General features: G+C 43.9%; 2 protein-coding genes across 8 annotated transcripts in view; one reads left to right on the top strand and one right to left on the bottom strand.

Moving 5' to 3' along the window:
• Nucleotides 1-772: 772 nt before the first annotated feature.
• Nucleotides 773-19,540, bottom strand: Stradb (STE20 related adaptor beta). 5 transcript variants are annotated; one of them, XM_063259580.1, is made up of 12 exons: nucleotides 19,383-19,539; nucleotides 16,953-17,051; nucleotides 15,174-15,254; nucleotides 11,275-11,371; nucleotides 7,937-8,058; nucleotides 6,509-6,617; nucleotides 5,453-5,576; nucleotides 3,672-3,843; nucleotides 3,294-3,398; nucleotides 2,914-3,158; nucleotides 2,195-2,237; nucleotides 773-1,573 (listed from the first exon to the last, which is right to left on the bottom strand). In XM_063259580.1, the coding sequence occupies exons 2-12, from the start codon at nucleotides 16,962-16,964 to the stop codon at nucleotides 1,433-1,435; spliced, it is 1,251 nt and encodes a 416-aa protein (XP_063115650.1). In that variant the 5' UTR covers nucleotides 16,965-17,051; nucleotides 19,383-19,539; the 3' UTR covers nucleotides 773-1,432. The 5 variants fall into 5 exon arrangements, with proteins under 5 accessions (XP_063115650.1, XP_063115651.1, XP_063115652.1 ...); XM_063259581.1 differs by lacking the exon at nucleotides 19,383-19,539 and adding an exon at nucleotides 19,290-19,333; XM_063259582.1 differs by lacking the exon at nucleotides 2,195-2,237 and having other exon boundaries at nucleotides 19,383-19,540.
• Nucleotides 19,541-19,576: 36 nt separating this feature from the next.
• Trak2 (trafficking kinesin protein 2) overlaps nucleotides 19,577-21,531 on the top strand; it is a 59,070-nt gene continuing 57,115 nt past the window's right edge. For 2 of the 3 annotated variants that reach the window (XM_063259568.1, XM_063259564.1), the window contains exon 1: nucleotides 19,577-19,786. The gene's annotated coding sequence lies outside the window, so the exon portion shown is untranslated. The remainder of the gene's footprint in view (nucleotides 19,787-21,531) is intronic. The other variant, XM_063259567.1, reaches the window with a different exon arrangement.

Below are 21,531 nucleotides of genomic sequence, written 5' to 3'. Positions count from 1 at the left end.
TCGGCTTTCAGTACAGCTTGCCAGGTCTTGGCAGCTGTACTAATACAGTAACCTCAGTGTTTATTGCGGGGCACTAGCCAGTAAACATAAAAAAGGATTTTTTTCAAATCACGTGTTACCTTTTTGGTTTTAGTTTCTTGATCATTTAAAAACAACTTATAGCTGGGTGCGGTGGCACATGCTTGTAATCCCGGCACTCGGGAGGCTGAGGCAAGAGGATCACCATGAGGCCAGCCTGGGCTACAGAGTGAGTTCAAGACCAGCCTGAATTGCATAGGAGACCCTGTCTCAAAAAGGAAAAAAAAACCCTGATAAAAGATTGTGAAGTTGTCATGTATTAGAGCAGGGTGTGGTGACACATCCCTGTAATTCCAGCTCTGGGAGGCGGAGGCAGGAGGATCACCATGAGTTTGAGGCCAGCGTGAGCTACACAGTGAGACCTTTGTGTAAAAAAAAAAAGATTGTATGGATTCAGAAAATCAGCGGAGATAGGCTCCAATTTCTCACAGCTCAAACTACACTTTCTGAAACCGCACCCTCCTTTGGTTAAAGAAGTAACCACTTCAGAGGCCTATTCCTTTAATCCTTACCCACTCCAGGAGCAGGGATCATGTAAAAAGCCAGATCTGCCTTCTGCCTCCATTGAATCAGATAGCCTATTTCTCAGTCTATAGGGTATGTAAATAAAACTGAGAAAGTACTTTTCTTGGCAAAGCAAATTAGAATCTGTGTTCGGTTTTGTCAAACCACATCAGAAAAAGTACAAGCACCATCCCATTCAGTAGGTCTTTATTGAGCTCTTACAGGGGCATGTGCATTTGGGATTGATAATTTACATAGATAGAAAAATTACTAAGTTTTGCCCTCCTTTAAAAAAAGCAAATGGTATCTTCTCTGTGTATTTCAAGTGAATCATTTCAGGCTCAGTTTGATGTCACCATCCACATTAACAGAAGAAGAACGGGAATATAAACAATTTCCTTTCTCCAAAAAAGAGGTTTGATGCCAGGATCAACAAGCCTACTTGTCTAATAGCAGCTGGTCACGAAGGCCTGAGACTGGAAGACGACGATGCCCATAGAGCACTGCCCTCAGAAAGATCACTCATTCCAAGACAGCAGGACATCAAAAAGTTAACTGGCTCAGAAATTATGCCGACAGAAGTAGTCACAGCTTGGAAAAAGTTCAAGAAGAGATGATACCAACTATCTGTAGCTAGATTACTAATGCTGACGATTCCCTGGAGTTGTAAGGCACACTGGTCTAAGCAGAGGGGTGAATCCACGCCTCTGCACAGAGTGGTTTAAAGAACAGCTTCTCCAGTGTACCAACTGTGTTTTCAAGTATAATTCTGGTATTTGTACCAAGAAATACAGGAGGAAAAGCAGCGAGGAGGAAGTGTCAAGTATATAGGACACGAAACATGGCAGGCCTAGAACTCCCAGGCTGGGCCTTGCACCTTGGGAAAATCACAGTCCGGTTCTGCCCCAAACACCGGTGGCAGTGCAGCTGATGGCTTGTCACAGGCAGGAGGCAACTGCAAGAGAATGGAGTCCTGGCTTTCTTCCCTTGCCTGTTAAAACAAACAATGCTGTTGTTACATAAATTCAACACATCAGTTTTATCAGCAATAGATCATTTTTAAATCTTTTTTCTAAATAAACCATTTTAAGCCTTGGTGCAGTGGCATAGGCTTGTCATCTCAGCTACTTGGGAGGATAAGACAGGAGGACTGATCTGAAATCCAACCTGGGTAAATGGATCAAAAGCCTGTCAAAAGGGGGAGAAAAGGAAGAGAGGGAGGAAGGAAAGGAAGGAAGCAAGCAAATAATTCTAAAATTTTTTAAAAATTGTTTTGGATATTTTCCTATCAGCTGCAAACAAGAATTAAAAGCTGAACAAAGTGATTTTTATCAGAATTAGTTTGTCCTCATCATTTCTAGGTGATACAGAAAGTAAAATAATCAAAATATACACTGAGCATAAAATAACAGATAGTGATAAAGTTTATTTTTACTCATTTTGCAGAATGGAAATCTTTCCAAAAATCTGTAATTGAACTAACAAAAGAGCTTTTTTTGCTTTTAGCTATATTTTTAAGAAAGCTGTTAGGACTCTTCGTAAGTAAGGCATCCCATTAAGCCCAAAATGACTTCAGTGGCATTTGAATACATTTTGATAATAGATCCCTTACCTGCTTGAAGAATACATGAGACAATAAACTGCTTGCAGATGGTCTGCAATTTTAAAAAGAATTATTAAAAATACTAGATTATAAAAAATATTAGTATTAGAATGTGGGCTTTCATTATATAACTATTAGAAATTAGGTTTATAGCTATACAACCCAAAACTAAAACATTAAAAAGAAACGTGTGTCAGAAGTCCATTTCTAAGTTCCAGGCTTCACTTACAGGAGGAATTGAGTCTAGGTGTATCCTTCAGTCACTCCACAATCAACATTTATTGAGTACATACTGTTTAGAAAGAATAATGCCAGCCACCAAGAGGCTAAAAAAGATAAAATACACGTGCCTTCTTGCCAAAATACTCATGCTAATATAGTTACCTATAGTAATAACTTATATTAGCATAATAGAGGAAATTTACATTTTTATGCTGCTTAGGAGTTCCTAAAACGTCTTAGCACAAGCACGGTAATTAACATCCAGAAGGTAATTTTTACCGAGTGACTTGGCTGGGAAATGGGGAGCCAAGACTGAAGCCAGCTCTTGTGATTTCAAATCCAGTGTTCTTCCCACTTACTTATTCACCTCTACTTGTTCCCTGTCACTGACATTTTCTAGATCAGACTAATTTTTTGTTGAAAAGACTGACAAAAGAGAATTTTACAGGAAGAGTGGGACCACAGGCTCCTATGAAATATAAACTCTGTATGTAAGTGACAGATACCTCTTCTCAGGATCTTGCTGCAGACAGAGCTGCACTAGGCTGACAAAAGCAGGAGAGAAGGTTTTTGAGGACGGTGTGTGCAGACGGTCACTGACGACAGTGTGAGTTCCGCTGGAGGCAAGTACGCTCTCCCCAATCCCAGAGTCTACACCTGACCTGGAAGTTTTCATTCTGGAGTCTGACCGAGGGAAAATACTGAGGTCCACAGGGCTGTACGGAGGACCTGTCAGCTTCTGTAGCAACATCTAAGAAAAAAACTTCCTTTAACCTTGCAGACAATAAGGATCTATGAGTCTACATAAACATATTTATCAGAAGTTATCTGAAATGTAAGAGGACTTACAAAAGGCAAGTAGTTCTCGGACTTTGGAAGCATTTACCTGAGTTCTGTGAATGTCCTGAAAAGGTACCTGCCCGCTGGCTAATTCACATGCTGTAATCCCAACGCTATAAATATCCGACTTCACATTATATCCGTGTAAATCCTGTAGAACACAGTTTCAAATTCTTTAATGCAGATAATTTAACCAACAGTTATACAATATGCTCTTTTGATAAAGGATGACAATAGTGGGGGGAAAACCCATAATCAGGATCTACCTAATATGTGGTTTACAATTTAAAATGTCTAAGATACTTTTGACCAGAAAAAGTCTTGCAAAGGCCATTCACCAATCCGAATGCAAGGATGCCAGTGTCCTTCAGCCAAACTCAGAAGACAATCAAGCCACACAGACAACCCGAGGGCCACAGCTGACCTGTCTCAGCAGTTCTGGACTCAGCCACGGCTGCACTGATGTGCTGAACTGTGGGAACTCAAACACAGCCCTATGCCTCTGTCCATGCTTAACCAGACTGTGCAGATGGGACAGGCCAGAGAGGGTCACCAGGCCGTCACCAGAGAGGAGGATATGGCTGGCTTTAAAACTCCTAGAACAGAAAGAAACAATCCTAAATGCTAGGAATCTGGCCAATGAATACAATAAAAGCCTGGTCATAACCCATATGTTCACTCAGAGATCAAATACCCCTGTGATAAAACAGCAGTGTGTCACATTCACTGCTACAGACACATAGAAGTTCAAGGAACTAAGAAATTCTTTCAGCTTCTTAAGAGAAAATGGAATTGAAAGTTACATGTTTGGAGTTGGTAAGTTTTTTCCAAAGTAATAGAACCAAATAACTACTATAAAAATAGCAAAGAATCCTGATGTAAGACTCAATGCAATATTACCCAACAAAAGCCTCTTGTGGTATAACCATTACTGATAAAGATACGTCACACAAAAATTCCTTGTCAGATAAATTATAAAAGAGCCTTATTTTTTTTATCCAAAACACAAACAGTGAACATCTAAATTTAGGACACGTAAGAGAGCAGGAGAGCCAATCATCTGATAAGGTCAGGTCTAATAAAACCTCAGCTAATTGGGGCTAGGAATTTAGCTCAGCGGCATAAGCACCTGCCTTGCAAGCAGGCAGTCGTGAGTTCGATCCCTGGTACCGATAAAAAAAAGAAAAACCTCAGCTAATTAGAAGGTAATCAGTTTGAAATCCCAGACATAACAAAGAGAAGACAAAAAGCTTTAAGAAAACTGCAACAATAAGGAAATTTATTTACAAGTAACAATTAAAAACCAAAACAAAATCCCACTGTATTTCAGAGAAGCACTGCTTTTCATATTCAGCCATTTCTTCTATATCTGGAGACTAGTACCAAGAGAACTGATATTTAGCATGAATATCTCAAGGTGTTGGCCAGGCAAAATGGCACACTCAAGTAATCCCTATACTCAGGAGCCTGAGGCAAGAGGATCACCATGACTTCAAGGCCAGCCTGGACTACATAGTTCAAAATGAGCCTTAACTACATAGTAAGACCCTCTCTCAAAAAAACAAAAACAAAAACAAAAAAAACCCACCTAAACCAACAACCACTGGGTGTGGTGGTGCACACCTGTAATCCCAGCACTAGGGAGGCTGGGCAGTCAGGAGTTCGGGGTCAGCCTGAACTGCACAGTGACACCCTGTCTCAAAAAAGACAAAAACGGGCTGGTCCGAGTGCAGAGGTGTTTACAACTAATTGATCACAACCAGTTACAGGTTTCTTTGTTCCTTCTCCACTCCCACTGCTTCACTTGACTAGCCTTAAAAAAAAAAAAAAAAAAGACAAAAACAAAAAACAAAACTGAAGGCTCTGTAATATGTTTAAGAAATCAAAGGAAGATTAACTTCAATCTGTACGGTGTGTGGGTAGGAGTCAGAAGTGACTGGAAAGCATCTCCCTACCCAGGACCCTCTTCCTACAGCTACGACCTAATGCACATCTTCTATCTCAGGAAACCACAACTGAGCAGAGGCGCAGCGCCTCCTCCCGGGGACCAGGGGCAGCACCGACGTGTGTGGCCCGAGTAGCTGGGAAAGAACCTGGGAGCCCCTTCCTCAATTCTTTGCAAATTTCTCAGCCTCCTAATGCTCAGGCACTCCTTCCTAAAAAGAAGCCTTTCTTTCCTGTTATGAAATGGACATAAGTAAACACCTATGAATGCAGCCATTTTGGTGTAGATAGTTCAGCCCTCGCACTGCTCCGAAGAGAATATTTCTTATTAGAGTTTCGCTCATTCCTTCAGGAAAGTACGTCTTCAAGAGCTCGCTCGCTGAACCTGAAAAAAAAACAGACATCTGTAGACGGAGAAGAAAACTAGCCTTATTTCCACCATAATTACACACACATCTTATTCTCTCGAGTCTAACCACTTGCTCATGAGAAAGTGATTTTCCTTAAAGAATCTTTAAAAGACTTTTCTTTTTGGGCTGGAGGTATAGTTCAAGGGTAGAGCACTTGCCTAGCATGGTTGAAGACCCACATTTGATGACTAGAACTACCAAAAAAAATTTTTTTTTGGTACTGGAAATCGAACTCACAACCTTAACGCATGCCAGGCAGGTGCTTATGCCACTGAGCTAAATCCCTGGCCCCCCAAAATTTTTTTTAAAAAATAAAATTTTTAAAACCTTTTTTTACAATGCTCTTCTGCAATTAGGAAAGAGAATTAACATATTTTCAATATTACTAAATAAAATACATACTGTATATACATATGAAATTTTTTTAGAACTCCAGAAGCAGTTCATAAAGCTGTCCTAAAGACTGCTAGCTAAGTACGAGAGGAGCCCCTGGGCCACCCAGATGGGAGTGGAAATGACCCTGTCTGCAGCCCAGGAGAGGAGCCAGGCTCCCAGTGGCCATCGCCAGCTCTGACTCAGAGTCGTGTGCAATGACAGGAAGCAGTGACAGCAGGGAGAAAGCATGTGGGGAGAACAGCTGCTGCCTCCCGTGAGGGGAGGAGGACAGGAGGACAGGAGAGGGCATGGGCAAAGTGCGGAATCTTACAGAATCAGCGGTGGCTTCACTGGTCACCCTGCTCTTTTTGTCCACAGATGACAGTCAACACGAACCAGGTAAATATATCATGAATCTAGACTCTCCCATTAGATTTACGGATTAAAAGTAGCAAATCCAAATCACTCATCTTTATAGTGACTGTATCCAGGCTAAACTATGAGTTACTGCATTTGAAATCAGTTTTCTTACCATAGGCCATAAATGGAGAAATAACCCAAAGCCAGCTGCCAACAGTGAAAACTGTCCAGTAAGTTGTAATATTGGGGTGCCGGAAAAAGTGGGATAGGATCACTGCTCTCTAGGATAAACACACAAAACCATTGAAAACACCTTTTTCCTATGAGGAAACAGCAGAAACAGAGGCAGCTATGACTCGGGGGAGCAGCGGGGAGCAGCGGGGTTCTTACTGCTTTCATCTCTTTAACACTCACAGCCCTGCCATGACACATGGGGTGCTGGGGTCCCTACTTGACAGAATATAATGCTTAAAAACAAGTTTAAACTGGGCACAGGGGAACATGCCCATAATCCTTGCACTCAGGAAGCTGAGGCAGGAGAGTCACCGTAAGTTGAAGGCCAGCGTGGGCTATGTAGTGAGTTCAAGACCAACCTGAATTACCGAACTACCTTGTCTCAAAGAGAAAAAAGAAAGTTTAAAAGCCAAGTGTGGTGGCATACATCCATATAATCTCAGCACTCAGGAGGCTGAGGCAGGAAGATACTGCGAGTTCAAGGCTAGCTTGGACTAAATAGTGAGTTCAAGGCAAACCTGAACTACAAAATGAGACTGTATCTGAAGCACATAAACTAAAGTTTTAAAATGTGTCCAAAAATACATACTAAAAGAAGTGGAAGCAGATGTGAATTCAGTCCGATTCCAGAGGGCATATTCCTAGTAACTCCACTGTGTTCCAACTGTAGAAACATCTAAAACCATACTAAAAACACTTCTAACACATCACAGGAAGCACCACTGTTACTATGATATCATTTCTTCTATTCTTTTTTTCCTGTACAGTATATGCATGCACACAGAAATATTCTAAAATCTAGGGTAACATAAAAATAATTTTCCCTGTATGTTAAAAAGTGACAATGAAAATGGTATTATAATATGCTTGAAATGTAACTATGTTAAAATTTAAAATTTACCACTTTTTTTTTCTTTTTGTGACAGGGTCTTGATATGCAGTTCAGGCTGGTTCTGGGCTCACTTTGTAGCCCGGGCTACAAAGTCTCCGTCTTGCAATGAAAAATTTACCTCTTTGGAAGTGAATTTTGATTAACTAGATGGAAAGGAGACTGCTTCTACCGTTTTCAGGTTCTGTTTGTATGGGCTGACTCGGGTCCTGAGAATTTCTAGACCAACATGTTGAGCACAGCATACATTGAAGAACTTAGTGTTAGCTGCCAAAGTTTGAAAGTATTTGTTATTTTGTAGTGTTTGTTCTCATTTGTCTTCCAAATATTCTTTCCAGTTTGGTAAACTACCTATCAGTTAGAAGAAAGAATATCTTTCTCTATCAGAAAAACTATTAATTTGGGGGAGAAAAATTCTTACACACAATAACCTCTTCAAATAGACATTACATTAAATCTTTTTCTTCATACTGTTACCTGTAAAGCTTTCAGGCGCTCTTCTGAAAGGTTTTCCAGATTGGTAATTTTTATAGTTACCAGTGTTCCTGTAGGAATATGCCGCGCAAGATGGACAGAGGTCAGGTTGTCAAAACCTCTTCCTGTCATCAGGCATAAAACGCATGTCAGTACCCAAGGAAGAAACACGTTGACATTGGGCACTTAATCAAAATTAAAAACTCCTTCCTTCAATAAACATTCAAACAAAATGAAAAGGCAAGTTTCAACTGAAAACATTAACAATACTTATGCCTGGTAAAACTTCCATCTGGGACACATAAAGAACTTTTATAACTTTCTAAGATGACAAGCGATCCGATTAGAACCGGGCAGGTGGGGTGGCAAGGTACACCTGTAGTCCAGCTACACAGGAGCAAAGGAGTTCAAGGCCAGCCTGGGAAACAAAAATAGGCAGAGGATCAAACAGGCAACCCCCAAATAAGGTGTAGGAATGGCCACTATGCAAATGGAAACAATTTGTGACAGCTAAACAATGGAACTTTTGTTCAGGGATCTCCAGTCCCTGGCAACCACTCATCTGAGTTTCGCTTGTCTTATAAAAAAAATGTTTTGAGACAGGTTTCACTATGCAGCTCAGGTGGGCCTTAAACTAACTTTGTAACACAGGCTGGACTCAAACTCTGCAGTGACCTCCTGCCTCAGCTCCAAGTGTTGGGATTACAGGTGTGTGCCACTATACCCTGCTTTGAACTCAACTTTGTTGCCCAGTCCGGCTTCAAACTTGCCATGATCCTTTTGCCTCAGCCTCCTAAGTGCTGTGATTACAAGTGTGAGCCACTATACTTGGCTTATAAATGGAATCAAAAAGGATAAAATCTTTTGTGTTTAGCTTCTTTCACTTAGTATAATGCTTCTGAGATTTATCCATGTTGTATGTAACAGGAATTATATTTCTATTGTTGAATAATCTATTATTTAGATACACAATTTATTTATCCAGTCACAGGTCGGCAGATAGTTGAACTGCTTCAATGTTTTGACAATTATAAACGCAGCTGTCCCACATGCTCCTGCACAGGTCTTTGCTCCTGGTGAACCTGAGCCTGCCAGGTTGTGCTGTGAACAGTGTGTACCCAGGGGGCTGCCTACGTCTCATATTGTGCAGTGCAGGAGCTGCAGATGCTTGGCTCGGCACCAATAGCTCCTGAGGTCAGCTTGCAGGTGAGACTAGGGCGGGACCCTTGATCAGGCACTGTTCACTACCATTCACTACGCTGCCCATTTCATCTCTGAAAGGACGCGAAGGTCAGCTCACTCCTCCTCCATAGCTCCACCTGCCTGCCTTGAAGTTCTCTTCTCCCTGGACACACATAGCAACTTCCTCATTACACTCCGCATTCTCCACCAGAACAGGAGGGAACTTCTTCAGAACACCACCGCCTAGGCTCCACTCCCCACAAGTTTTTGCTTTCTCTGTTTTTTGAGCCAAGGCCTCACTATTTGTTCAGGCTGGCCTTGAATTCACTATGTAGCCAAGGCTGGCCTCGCACTTGCGGTGATCCTTGTGCCTGAGCCTCCTGAGTACTGGAATTATAGGCATGTGTCACCACGCACACCGCTGTCCAGAAATTTTAATCCAATGGCTCTGTAACAGAATATAATTATTTTGTAATTTTCTAAAAGACAGGAAACAAGAATGATTCTTCCCTCTTCTTGTGAATCACTGATCTACCACATCTTCCAGACTTGCCAGAGCTGTACTAAACTTGGCAATCTATCACCAGGTAGTGTTCGCCAGCTGATAGTGGAGATTTGACAAAGATCCAGATCACTAGCTGTGTGACTGTCTCAGAGCCTCAATACCCTCATCTGCAGAATGGGAAGGTAAAGGAAAAAAGACATTATTGTTCGCTTGATGCCTGCTGGATACTGTAGTCACCACCATCACTCTCAACAGTGTTTCCTGGCATAGACAGTGGGTTCCAAACGTCTACTGAAACCCTCAGGAAATGGGGAAGAGGTGGGGTCAATGCCCATGTGTCCCCAGTGTGTCCCGCCAGATCCATCTCCTGCCATGTTCCCTGCTTTCCCTTGTTCCTGCTGTGGGAACACAGGAACAGCACAATGACATTCTCCACCTAACGATCCCTACGCATTTATAACCTTTTTGAGATTAGCACCCTGTGAGCCGTCTTCCTGTTTGGGGGACTCTATCAGCAGGTGCATTTTACAGAAACTCAGCTCTGCATTTTCCCTGGGCTCCCTCAACCCGAGCATGTGCCTCATGTTTGCCAACGGCCAAAGCACAAGAGATACAGAGGCAAAGGTTGTATGGCACAGAGCGCGGGTCTCAGTGGCAGGAGGACCCAGCTGCCAAGAGCACCAATAGCTGCCCCGGCCTACTCAGCTCCTCCACGTTTCTTCCATCCTGCTTCCTGAGCCAGTTCTGTGAGTCTACAACATTGATTAAGAATTCTTATGTTTTTATTTTTTGTGCTTAGTTAGCTAAGATAATTTTCTGTTGTTCGTAACAAAAAACATGACTGGGCTATGTAGTGAACAGCCCTCTTATTAAGGAGCCGGACTCTGCTGTTTTTCTTAACTCTCAGAAGAAACTCGATGGTGTCCGCTCCTATAACCTCAGCACACTCCTCCACCACCCTCCCTTCCACAATCCTGTGTCTCCTCCCTTGCAGTGAGGCGACCCCAGCACCTGCCAGCCCAGGCCTGCAGGGTTTCACAGATGTTTCTGGATGTTCAAAGCAAACATATCCCACAGACAGGAATAAACAGCAACTCATGCCACACCTAACTGAGAAAAGTTTCTACTGCAAATGGGATTTCAGGCAAAATTTCAAATTAGGAAGGAATGTGGTCAAAGGGCTGTGGCTGTAAGACACAGATGACGCAAGCTGGATGGCCCATGCCTCCAGCCCCAGCTAATCAGGAGGCTGGGAGGGAGCAGCATTTGAGCTCAAGGAGTTCAAGACTAGTCTGGGTTATGTAGGGAGACCCCATCTCAAGAAGAAAATTACATGATGAGATTTTAATTCATTCCCAGTGTTAAATATACTCATAAATCTAAAAGCCTCCCACAATATATAAATAATAAGTATTCAGATTAGTGTGTCCCTTCTTGGAGTGTACTTCATCATAAAAGTAAAATTTCTACAGAGTAATCTTTTAAAAATCTGGGCCATTATCTTAAAGTAGATATAAATTAATTCAACCATTTGACACAATAACACCAATTTTGTGCTGCACATAATAACAGAAAAAGTTGTGTGTAAAACAAACTTTTCTGTCATCAATTTCATTTCTAGCAATGAAGAGTTACTGAAACCCAGACTTATTACCTATTTCCACTTGTAGTTCATAGTTAGAAACATCGGTGCCACATATCACCTCACTGGCTCTAGATCGAGGTGACCAGGAAAGGGTGGGCTCATCAACCTGCATTTACAAGATGAAGACAATATAGGTATAAACATCTTTAGCAATCCAATTGTTCTTCCCACAACATAAGACACGGATAGTGTATTTCAAACACATGGGGCCCAGCAGGGAGGTACTGAGAGGTGCCGCAGAGCCTGTCTTCAGATCTAAGAGATGTGCCAGGACTTAGCTGACCTCAGAAAGCAATCAGCCCACGAACAGGGAAAGGGCAAGAACAGCACATGTACTAATGCTGAGGAATGATTTCCAACAATTTCCAGAAAAATGTTTGGAAGCTGATAGGAATGGCTGATGGTAGAGCCAGGTATGCTGGCACACTCCTACAATCCCAGCACTCGGGAGGCTGAGGCAGGCAGACTGTTGCAAATTCGAGACCAGCCTGGGATAAAAAGTGAGCCTAGGCCAGCCTGAACTGCATAGTGAGACCCTGTCTCCAAAAGTCAAAAAAAAAAAGAGAAAGAGAATGGCTGATGGTTCTTGAGGGCCCCAATACATGTGTCGGGGAAGAGCCGCACGGCAATCACTCACTGATTCCTTCTCCCGATCAGGCTCACTGGGCAGGGCACGATGCCTACACTGTAGCCTATCAGCCCTGCTGGGGAAGCATAACATGGAATGGATAAAAAATGCAGGTCAGAGAAAAAACCCCATGGAGGGATAGGCATGGGGACTTCCCGAGTGAAGGGCCACGTACCAAGTCCCCATCTCACAGCTGCCTGGAGCCCGATGCAGACCCTACCTCACAGGTGTCTGCAGCCCGATGCGGGCCTGCACCTAAATATAGAGCAAGCAGGAAGCAGGGGGAGGGAGTGATGTAAGCTGCTGGCATCGTGACAGCGTGAGGATTTCCTGAGGGACACTCAGCAGCCTTTACAGGCACGAGCAGGTGGCAGAAATCTTGTTACTGCCCCCAAGCAAGGGAGACGGAAGAAGAGAAAATTACATTACCATGTGCTAGGAATTGTGCTAAGTACTTTCACATCCTTGACTCCTTAATCAGAGAGGGAGTTTAAAACAGACAGATGTATTCATGGAGACAGTGGTTCCCAAACTTTTATGAAAGCAGAAAAAAACGCCATAAGCTCATAGCTAAAGGGGAATAAAGATGAATGTACTCCAAGAGGAACAAAAGGTGCTCTCAGCCTGCAAGCCTGTCTGGGAGTCAGGCACAATGCACCGAGGCTCATGACTCACTGCTTGCAAAGTGGCATGACATCAGCATCTGAGGGGCTCAAATCACAGCTCAGCAACCTCTGCTTTTGTCCCCATCTACCGAGTTAGACGAAAACAGTCACCTTTAAACCCCGAAGGACAGTGCTACAGTTTGGATCTGAAATGTTCCCTGGCCATGTGCTTAAAGGCCTGGCTCCCAGCTGTGGGGCAGCCCTAAGGCAGTGTGATCCTGGGGCAGTGGGGCCTTGGTGGGAAAATGGGCCCTGGTGTGCTCCGTGTCCCGCCCGCCTGCCCTTGCCGGTCCACAGTGAGGGAGCCAGTCTGCCCTCCCACCCTTCCGCCACAATGCACTGCCTCACCACGAGCCAGGAACGATGGAGCCATGTGACCACAGACTGACGCTTCTGAAACTGTGGGACAAAATAAACCTCTCCTCCTCTAAGCTGATTTGTCCTGGTATTTGGTCACAGCAACAGTAAGCTCACACAGACATACATGTTATAAATTAAGAATTCAATGCACCATCCAGGTGTGGTGGCACACACCTATAATCCCAGCACTCGGGAGGCTGAGGCAGGAAGACCACAGTGGTCTTTAAGGACAGCCTCAACTACATAGTGAGTTCATGGCCAGCCTGAACTGCATAGCGAGAACTTGTCTAAGAAAGAAAGAAACAAAAAAAAGATTCAGTGCTCCAAACAGTTATTTTAAGTAGGTTCAAACCTCTAAGTCAAGCACAATTACATTTTGGATATTAAATCTGTAGCTTTAGTAAAATTTATATCAGAAACCAGTCAAATATTGACTAGAAATAATCAAGTATTGACCCACTTTTCAAACGGAGACTGATCCAACTCCAGTAACAGAGTTCACTCCTAAAAACAGGAGCTAAAACAGCCCCCTAAAAATAGCGCCAGTGCAGAGGCTGTAGGAGCTTCCAGTCTCCCTGACTCCGTGGCAGCAGGAAGACAACAGCAGTGGCTGCTGACCCGAAGCCACCTCCACCAGGAAGGGAGTCACTCAGCCAAAATTCGGCTCACACCGCCTCTACTGTGCAGAAGGCCGGTCCTCAGGAGGCTCTGGAGTATGAGCGCCCAAGACACAGAGGAAGACACCTGACAACGGGACTGGGATAGCTACAAGCAAGATTATCTGGGATTAGCTTACTTTTCAGCGAATTTGTAAATTCAATTTTATAGCAAGAATTGCAATATAAAGTAAGGATTAAGAGAAAGACCTCAGAGAAAAATTTACTAAGTATGTACCTTTAAAAATTATTTAATGTATCAGGCACTGCCCTAGGGAAATAAAGGTAAGACAGTATCCTCTTTTTTTTTTTTTTTTTTGTCTTTTTCCTTTTTATCGGTACCGGGGATCGAACTCATGACTGCCTGCTTGCATGGCAGGTGCTTATGCCGCTGAGCTAAATCCCCAGCCCCGACAGGATGCTGTTTATGAGTTTTGAGCTATGGCTGAAGAGAAACAGACATTAATCATTGTGAAATAACCGAGAATAATTTATGGGAATGCCTAAGGTAGGTGGGAGCACAGTGGAATAAAAAGTATAAGTAGAAAGATTTCACAGATGTGCCATATGAACCACTTCTTTATGAATGAGAAGAAATTCATGAGGAGAAAAAGAAGCAGAATATTTCAACCAAATAAAAGAGTATGTGCTGCTGGGCATAATGGCACATGCCTATAATCCCAGAGAAGGATGAGGCAGGATGATCACTGAGTTCAAAGCCAACCTAGGCCACTAAGTGAGTTCAAGGCCAGTACGAACTGCATAGTGAAAAAGACAAAAACAAAGTCTGTCTCAAAAAGACAAAAAAAAAAAAAGTATATGCTAAAATCCATTACCAAGAAACAAAACTCAGCTGAGCATATGCCATAGTATTACGAATTCTTATATAATGCTAAGAAGTTTAGACTTTACCCACAGGCTTCAGGAAGGCAATGGAAGTTTCTAAGCTGGAAAGCAGCACCCGCAGGGCTGCCACATACAGAACGGTAATGTGCGTGGCGGGAAAGGACACTAGTGTGTGTCTAGGGGCCTACCGGCAAGAGTCACCTGCAGCAAGCCTGGTACCCAATGGAGAGACAGGGCTCAGAGTGAGACTGCTGAGAGCTGGTGTCCCATTGTACACGGGGCAGGTTAGGGCAGGGTTAGCACAGCTCAAAGTTTCTAGTTAGGATGAGTGAGGAGATGCGTTTCCTTCTGACAGGAAATATAATGGGTTGGTGAGATTTGAGAGAAGACTAAGGTTTTACTCAAACTCAATAGAGTTTGAAAACTTTTGAAAAATCAGATCAGATGTACACTACCAGCACTTCTGCTACCCAGGAAAGAGTCTGCAATTGTAGGTAATAATCTGAAACATCTGTTTGCTTGATGCCAACACTCCTAAGGCAGCTCCAGGACAATCTGAAACCTGAACCACCACAGAGGAAGGTAAGACAGCTCCGGGAACTTTATTTAGGAAAGAGAAGAGAACAGGAGCAAGTAAAAAACAACAACAACAACAAAAGTAAAAGGCCCCACAAAGTAAGAGAGCTACGGACCCAGGCACGAAGGGCCTGCAGAAGGCCGAAACGGAGCACGACTGCGCAACCATTTTCTTACCGAGCACTGATGAACACAGGTTTCAGACTGCTTCTCAGGCCTGAGCGACTCAACTTGCGTTCGTGAAGTACAGAAACAATCCTGGAATCAGAAGTAATAAAATAAATGAAAGGCAGGGCACAGGAGCAGGGGTGGTCTGGAGACGGGTTAGGAATAGAGAAAGAGCAGCCCGACTGGGAGCCGGGATCCACGCGTTGGACGTGCTCGGTGCGGAGGGGAGAAGCAGCTGGCAGTGCCAGAGGCAAACTGCACACAGTCAGGAATTGTGCTTGGTGCCATCTTTGACCCTTGTCCCCGCCCTCCCTCCCTGCTTTTCTTTTTTCTTTTTCTTTTTTATCTTTTTTTAGTTTTTTGAGACAGGACCTCACTATCTAGCCCAGGCTGACCTTGAACTCCTAGCAATCTTTCCACCTCAGACTCCCAAGAGCTGGGATTACAGGTGCACCACCAAGCCTGGCTCAAGTGAGTCCCTTGAAGTCCATCCATAGCTACCTAACACTCTATCGTTACTTAAGAGTAATCAAATTCGCCATCTCTAAAATGTCAGACTCTTCCTTTTTCTTCCTGTTTTTCTTTTTTGTTTTGTGAGATGGAATCTCCCTAAGTTACTCCCTAGGATGGCAAGTAACTCAGCCTGCTGTCTCACAATTTACAGACTGGTATGAAAGTAAAAATCTAGACCAAGTATGGTGGTGTATGCCTGTAACCCCAGTACACTGGAGGCTGAGGCACGAGGATCACCATGAGTCAGGCCAACCTGGACTATATAGTAAGTTTAAGGCCAGCCTGAACTATATAGCAAAACCCTAGAGAGAGAGAGAGAGAGAATCTTAAGTAATCCTTTAGATCAGGGTCACCAAATTATGGCCCAGGAGCCACTGGAACTCACACATATGTGTTGGTTCACATAGCCTATGTCTACTTTCACATGTCAGAAGAGTTTAACACAGACCATAGGATATGCAAATACCCTGTGGCCTTCACAGAAAGTTCCCTGATCCCTGCTTTGGAGATTGAGGAATTTCACTTCACTGTGTGTCCCACATAAACCTGTAAAGAACACATGCTGTGTCTTCCACATAGCAACACACCCCTACCTTCACAGTTCTGTTAGTCTTGGCACTAGCCGAGGTAGACAGACGGACAGAGATGAGCTTGAATGCCTGGCTCCAATTCTTAGCAATCGTGGACAAACTCAAAAATGAGGATGATGCCATATGCCCTGACAACCTCACACAATTTTAAAGATCGAGATCACTGTCTCAATGCGAAAATTTTCTACTCAAATATTACACTGCATACAAAATGGAGTGAAAGTCCTGAAGCTATTTTATCTAAAGTAGAAATCATGGCTCCACCATAAATGCAAAACAAGCTGGCATATGTACCTTATACAACACACTGATCAAAATATTTTTGTCTGATTAAGACCATGGGCTTGTTAGTGCTATCCTGCTTTCTTTTAGTGAGCAGAAATTTATAAAAGGAATATTTGAAATTCTAAAAGGGTGTTTGCAGCATAGCTAAAAGGAATGGTTTGGCATCTTAAGTACAACATACGTATGAGAAAAGTGGGCATGGACAATGGATAAAAATAATGATACAACAAAAAAAGTACAAGAGAAACTCTTTTGAAAGAGACAAAAGCTCACCGAGAATTTCACAAGTCTTTCAGGACAAAATTATCTCAGCAAAACAATGGCCCATCAGAATGTGTTGTCACAGCAGTGCGTTCTATCTACCTACATGCAGATCAGATCCATATCAACAGAAACTTACCAAAAGAGACATTGAATCGCTTTAGTTCACAAAAAGTAACTAAGATCCATCTGTTTCAAATATTTTTACTTCATCTTCCTTTCAAGATGCAGAAATACACTATTATAGAAAACAAAACAAAGCAATGTTACATTTACATAAAAATATCTTGAAGAACTAGTTGTTATTAACCTGCCTAAAATTTAGGCAACTATTCCTTGATACAAGGACCGGAGACATTTCTAAAAAGTGTCTTCAAAGAGTACTTCCTTTACTGAGCACTAGCAGGGATCTGACATCATCACAGAAAGGCAGACTGGAAGATTCTATTTCCAGAGCCTCAATCTGCTGTCGTTTACGGACTGTTCTTTAAGACAAGCCTGAGTAAACTGGATATAATGCAGACAAGCAATTTTGAGATATTTTGATATAAATGTTGCCACTTACATCAAAAATAAACTCCAAGAATTTCCAAAGCTTTCTGATTGGATTAATTGGCTATTAAATTATTTGAGTTCCCTCAGTAATAAATTTGCAGAAGAATCAGCATTAGTGATGGGATAGTAATTAGTGTTGTTGCCAAATGTTTAGGAAAAAAAGAGAAAGACAACTTTTTATATGAAAATTACTTTTCTGTAGTTTAAATTTTTTATCTTGTGATTTTAGTTCTCTATTTTTGAAATTTATTGATAGATATCAAAGACACATTAGTGTGTAAATAGTTCTTGTCCATTTTTAGAATATTAATTTCAATATATTATTTGTGAAGATTCTGCACATTCTTCAGATTCAAGATACAAAACCAGCACCAAAGGTTTCCATACCTTTACTAACAGAACGAGTGCCAGTATTCTAAATTTGCTGGTGCCTGTAGCTCCCTTCTAAATAATACCATCTCTTTCATCTAAATTGTTTCATTATTTTGTCTTCATGAAATGTCTAGGGCATCTACAAATATCTGAGCAAGATGACAAAAGGATTCTGCAAGCCAGAAAAGTACAAAACAGTATCCATTTTTTTTTTTTTTTTTTTTTTGCTGAGGAAAGAATTTTTTCAGAATGTTCACTATGAACAAAACATAGAGAAGAGCAGAAAGAAGAACTCGAAAGCTTTATTTTGTCACCTACCGACTATTACTATCAAGTTAAGGTACTGCAGCTTGTGTGCTACAGAAGTGGGAAATCAGTACCTGGTCCACCTACCTTCCAGGCAATTGAGAACAAGCATGGTCCTCACTGTTTGTAACAGAGTGTAAGACTGAGAGGCAGCACTTCCACATACACATACTGTGGCAGGGCAAAAAGGCAAGGCTCTTTGGAGAAGCAGGTTGGCAATGTTTTGATAACCAGACTCTGACCCAGTAAAATTCCCACTGGCAGTGATCTATTCCCTGGGGACACCAAGGAAGTAGAGAAACCTCTCTCTCCCTCCCCTCCTTCCTCTTACTCACTCTCTCTCCCTCCCTCTCATTACCAAGTTATCTGTAGCAGTCAAGTATTCACTGCACATGGCCACCACGGATTAGCCCAGCATGCTGGGCGCTGGGACGCCCATTGGTAACCAAGGCACACAAGGCCCCGAGCCCTGGCAGCTGACTTTCCTAAGAGCAGAAAGGTCAGGCTTGTCCCAATTAACTGAATTTTCGAGTTATCATTGCTTTGGATCCTACTTCTTTCATTTAATCAGCCAGTGATTACTAATTTTGGAGTTTTAAGCAAAACTGTCTGAATGTCTGTTACATCACTGTACTACTGTTCAGAAAAACACAGAAGAGAACAATCTGCCACAACTGTTATTACAGAAAGGGCTGCCCTGTAAGGCGGTTTAATCTCAAAAGTTTTGCCTTAGATATACCAGGCCATTAAGAGATAATTTTATAAGACTGCGACCTCGAGGCCACCGCCGCTCCTGCAGAAGGGTGGGGTGGGGCTCTCGCTGTCACTTCTCCAGCACTCCTTTTGTTTAGTTGTGAGTACAAAGCCGACTTCAGAGACCTGCGTGCGCCTCACTAGTCCAAGTACCTCTGCGGCCCTGTGCACGGGTTTACCTAGCAAGCCAGCCCCACACAGCTCGTAAACAGCACCTCATTCTCTGAGCAGCTGCCGAAAGGCCGACACCCCCGTGCGGAGCGCGGCTGTGGCTGCGGCCAGGGCTGCAGGGGCGCCGAGCATCCGAGTTTTTTCTCTTTGTGGAGCTTCAAAGCTGCTGTAATTTTCAAAGCAGGCTTGGGAACCCACAAAAGCTTTGGATGACAGCGACGCACAGCCGGGCAGGTTTCCTGACACATCGGGGACGCGCCTCAGCGCCCGACACGACCAACCCGACCCGACCGACCCGATGCCGGCTGACGGGCTCTACCTTGCACCAGGACCAGGACGGAGAGACTGGGCTCCCCGGCCGAGCCGCGTTCTCCTGGGCCCGCTTCGACCCCCGCCTGGCTCCCCTCCTTACCCGAGCGGCGGCCTGCAGGCCAGGGCCCGGGGGACCCCGAGCGGGCTCACGGAGGGCGCAGGAGGGCGCCGGCGGAGTTCTGCCCGAGCCCCGCGGCCTTGGGCCGGGCAGCAGTGAGGGGCGGGGCGGGGCGGGGCGGGCCTCCCGGGGCTGTCGGACGCGGAACTACAGCACCCAGCAGCCCGTGCGCGGCCGAGAAGCCTGCCGGGAGAACTGGGAGCCTGCGAGTTCCCAGACGCGGTGGCCGCTTCCTAGACCCGGTCCGCGCTAGGCCGAGGTCGCTGCGTGAGGAGGGGTCGAGGCCGCCCGCCACGCCAGGCGCCTCCTCGCCGCGGCCGCCGCGGGGCTGCGGGTCTCTGGTTGCATCGCCTCGGCGCGTCACTTTGGGGACGCCAGGCTGTCGGGTGAGTAAGCAGCACCAGCGATTTGGCGGTCTCCAGAGGTCGCCGCGGACCCCGAGCCTGAGTGGAACCCGGGCCGCGCGGAGTCAGGGATTCGCCCAGCGCGGCTGCGACCCAACCGGCGCCTCCTGGAGCCCGGTTCAGGACCCGGGCTTCGGCCTCCAGCCGTGGAGCCCTAAGCCCCGCTCGCTATCAGGATGGCGCGGGGGACGGGGTCTGTGCAGCCCGGCCGTCCTTGCCGTTGATCCCGAGCCACGTGTTTCTTGTGAAGCTTGAATAGTGGAAGTTGACAGGTGTCCTTTTTAATGCCTCATAAAAATAGTCTCCCAAACACAGAAAGCCGTGAGTCGTCCGCATAACGTTGAGCTCGGTCAGGTCACTTGATCTTGCTCGTTTTACTCAGACCTGCTATTTCTGCGCAGGAAGATTATTTACTTTTCGTTGGAAATTTAGGTTGACATGGACCTTAGAACAAAATGAAGCGGGCTTTTTCAGAGCGTGGTCTGTCACGATAATGGTTTTGTGACCTTCGAGTCTTTGCTGCCAGCTTGAAGTCTGAGCTGCAGAGGTCTCCAAATAGCTCGCGAGTGGTGGCGAAGCAACCTTAGCTGTGAAGGACATAAGCGAGGAAGGGCAGAAATGCGATGCTTTTATCATTGAGCAGTTATTGCAGCTTTCTAGAATCAAGTGGTGTTCAACAAGTCTCAGACATTTAGAAGGCACGTGCTGTGTGAAGACGTTGTACTTGCACACATTTTTATTCATATGCCTGAAAAACCGGATGGGAAAGAACCAACATTTGAGTACCTACTTGTATGCTCTGCATACACAGGTCGTTTAACAAAGCTGTTGCACTCCTCTGAGGCTCAGTGATTTGTGTGGCAATGGAAAAAGGGGGAGTTCAGAGCTAGAGCTGCCTTACTTCAGAGTTACAGATCATCTGAAGTTGCATCCTTCAGGTGCATTAAAAAGGACTTTTCAGCATTTTTTCCACGTACTGGTTTCAACCCTACTTGAACATCTACAATATGTCCAGAACTCCTGATTTAAACTTTTGAACAAATTATTCTCTCAAGGTGCAATTCTTACCCCTCACAGAGCTGCTCATTAAGACCCTACAAGCCTGTTCCAGACCTATCTTATTGTATTTGGGTCAGAAACGGTAGGACTGGACTTTGGTCACAAAGGTCCTTTCTCAGGTCATAGGTTTATGGTTTTACAATTGGAAGTATGAGTGAAGGGGTGTTATTCTCTAATGTCAAGGTAATGTGAGGTGTCTGCAGTCACAAATAGAAAAACTAGTTTCTTTCAAATTTTATTTCAATTCTAAAAATATGTTAAATATCAATATAAGGAATGAGGCATGATAATATATTGTTTCATGTTCATTTTGAGTTTGTATTTTGAATTCTGTCGTCATCTGCCGTACTGTTTTTTGGGCCTCTTTAATTTATCCTGTTTAGTTCAAAAGAAACCTGAGGCATTAAGGTAGTGGTCACATTTAAATGACTTAGTAGTGGAAGGAGCTAAATTATTCATGGTTTCCAGTCATATCTGTCCAGACCTTTATTGTTTTTATAATAAGTGGAAACATTTATGTAATACTATGTACTACATCTCTATGTAAATGTTCAGTTTACACCCCCAGTAGCACCATAAGGTACTTTTTGTTGTCTTTTTAAGACAGGATCTCGCTATGCAGTTCAAACTGGCCTTGGGCTCACTTTGTAGCGCAGGCTGGTCTCAGA

The sequence above is a fragment of the Cavia porcellus genome, unplaced genomic scaffold, assembly GCF_034190915.1.
Source record: "Cavia porcellus strain 051 isolate PalLab524CR breed Dunkin Hartley unplaced genomic scaffold, mCavPor4.1 scaffold_12, whole genome shotgun sequence".
NCBI classification, from domain to species: domain Eukaryota; kingdom Metazoa; phylum Chordata; class Mammalia; order Rodentia; family Caviidae; genus Cavia; species Cavia porcellus.
Note: the sequence above shows the minus strand (reverse complement) of the source record. Positions and strands in the feature narration are given on the sequence as shown.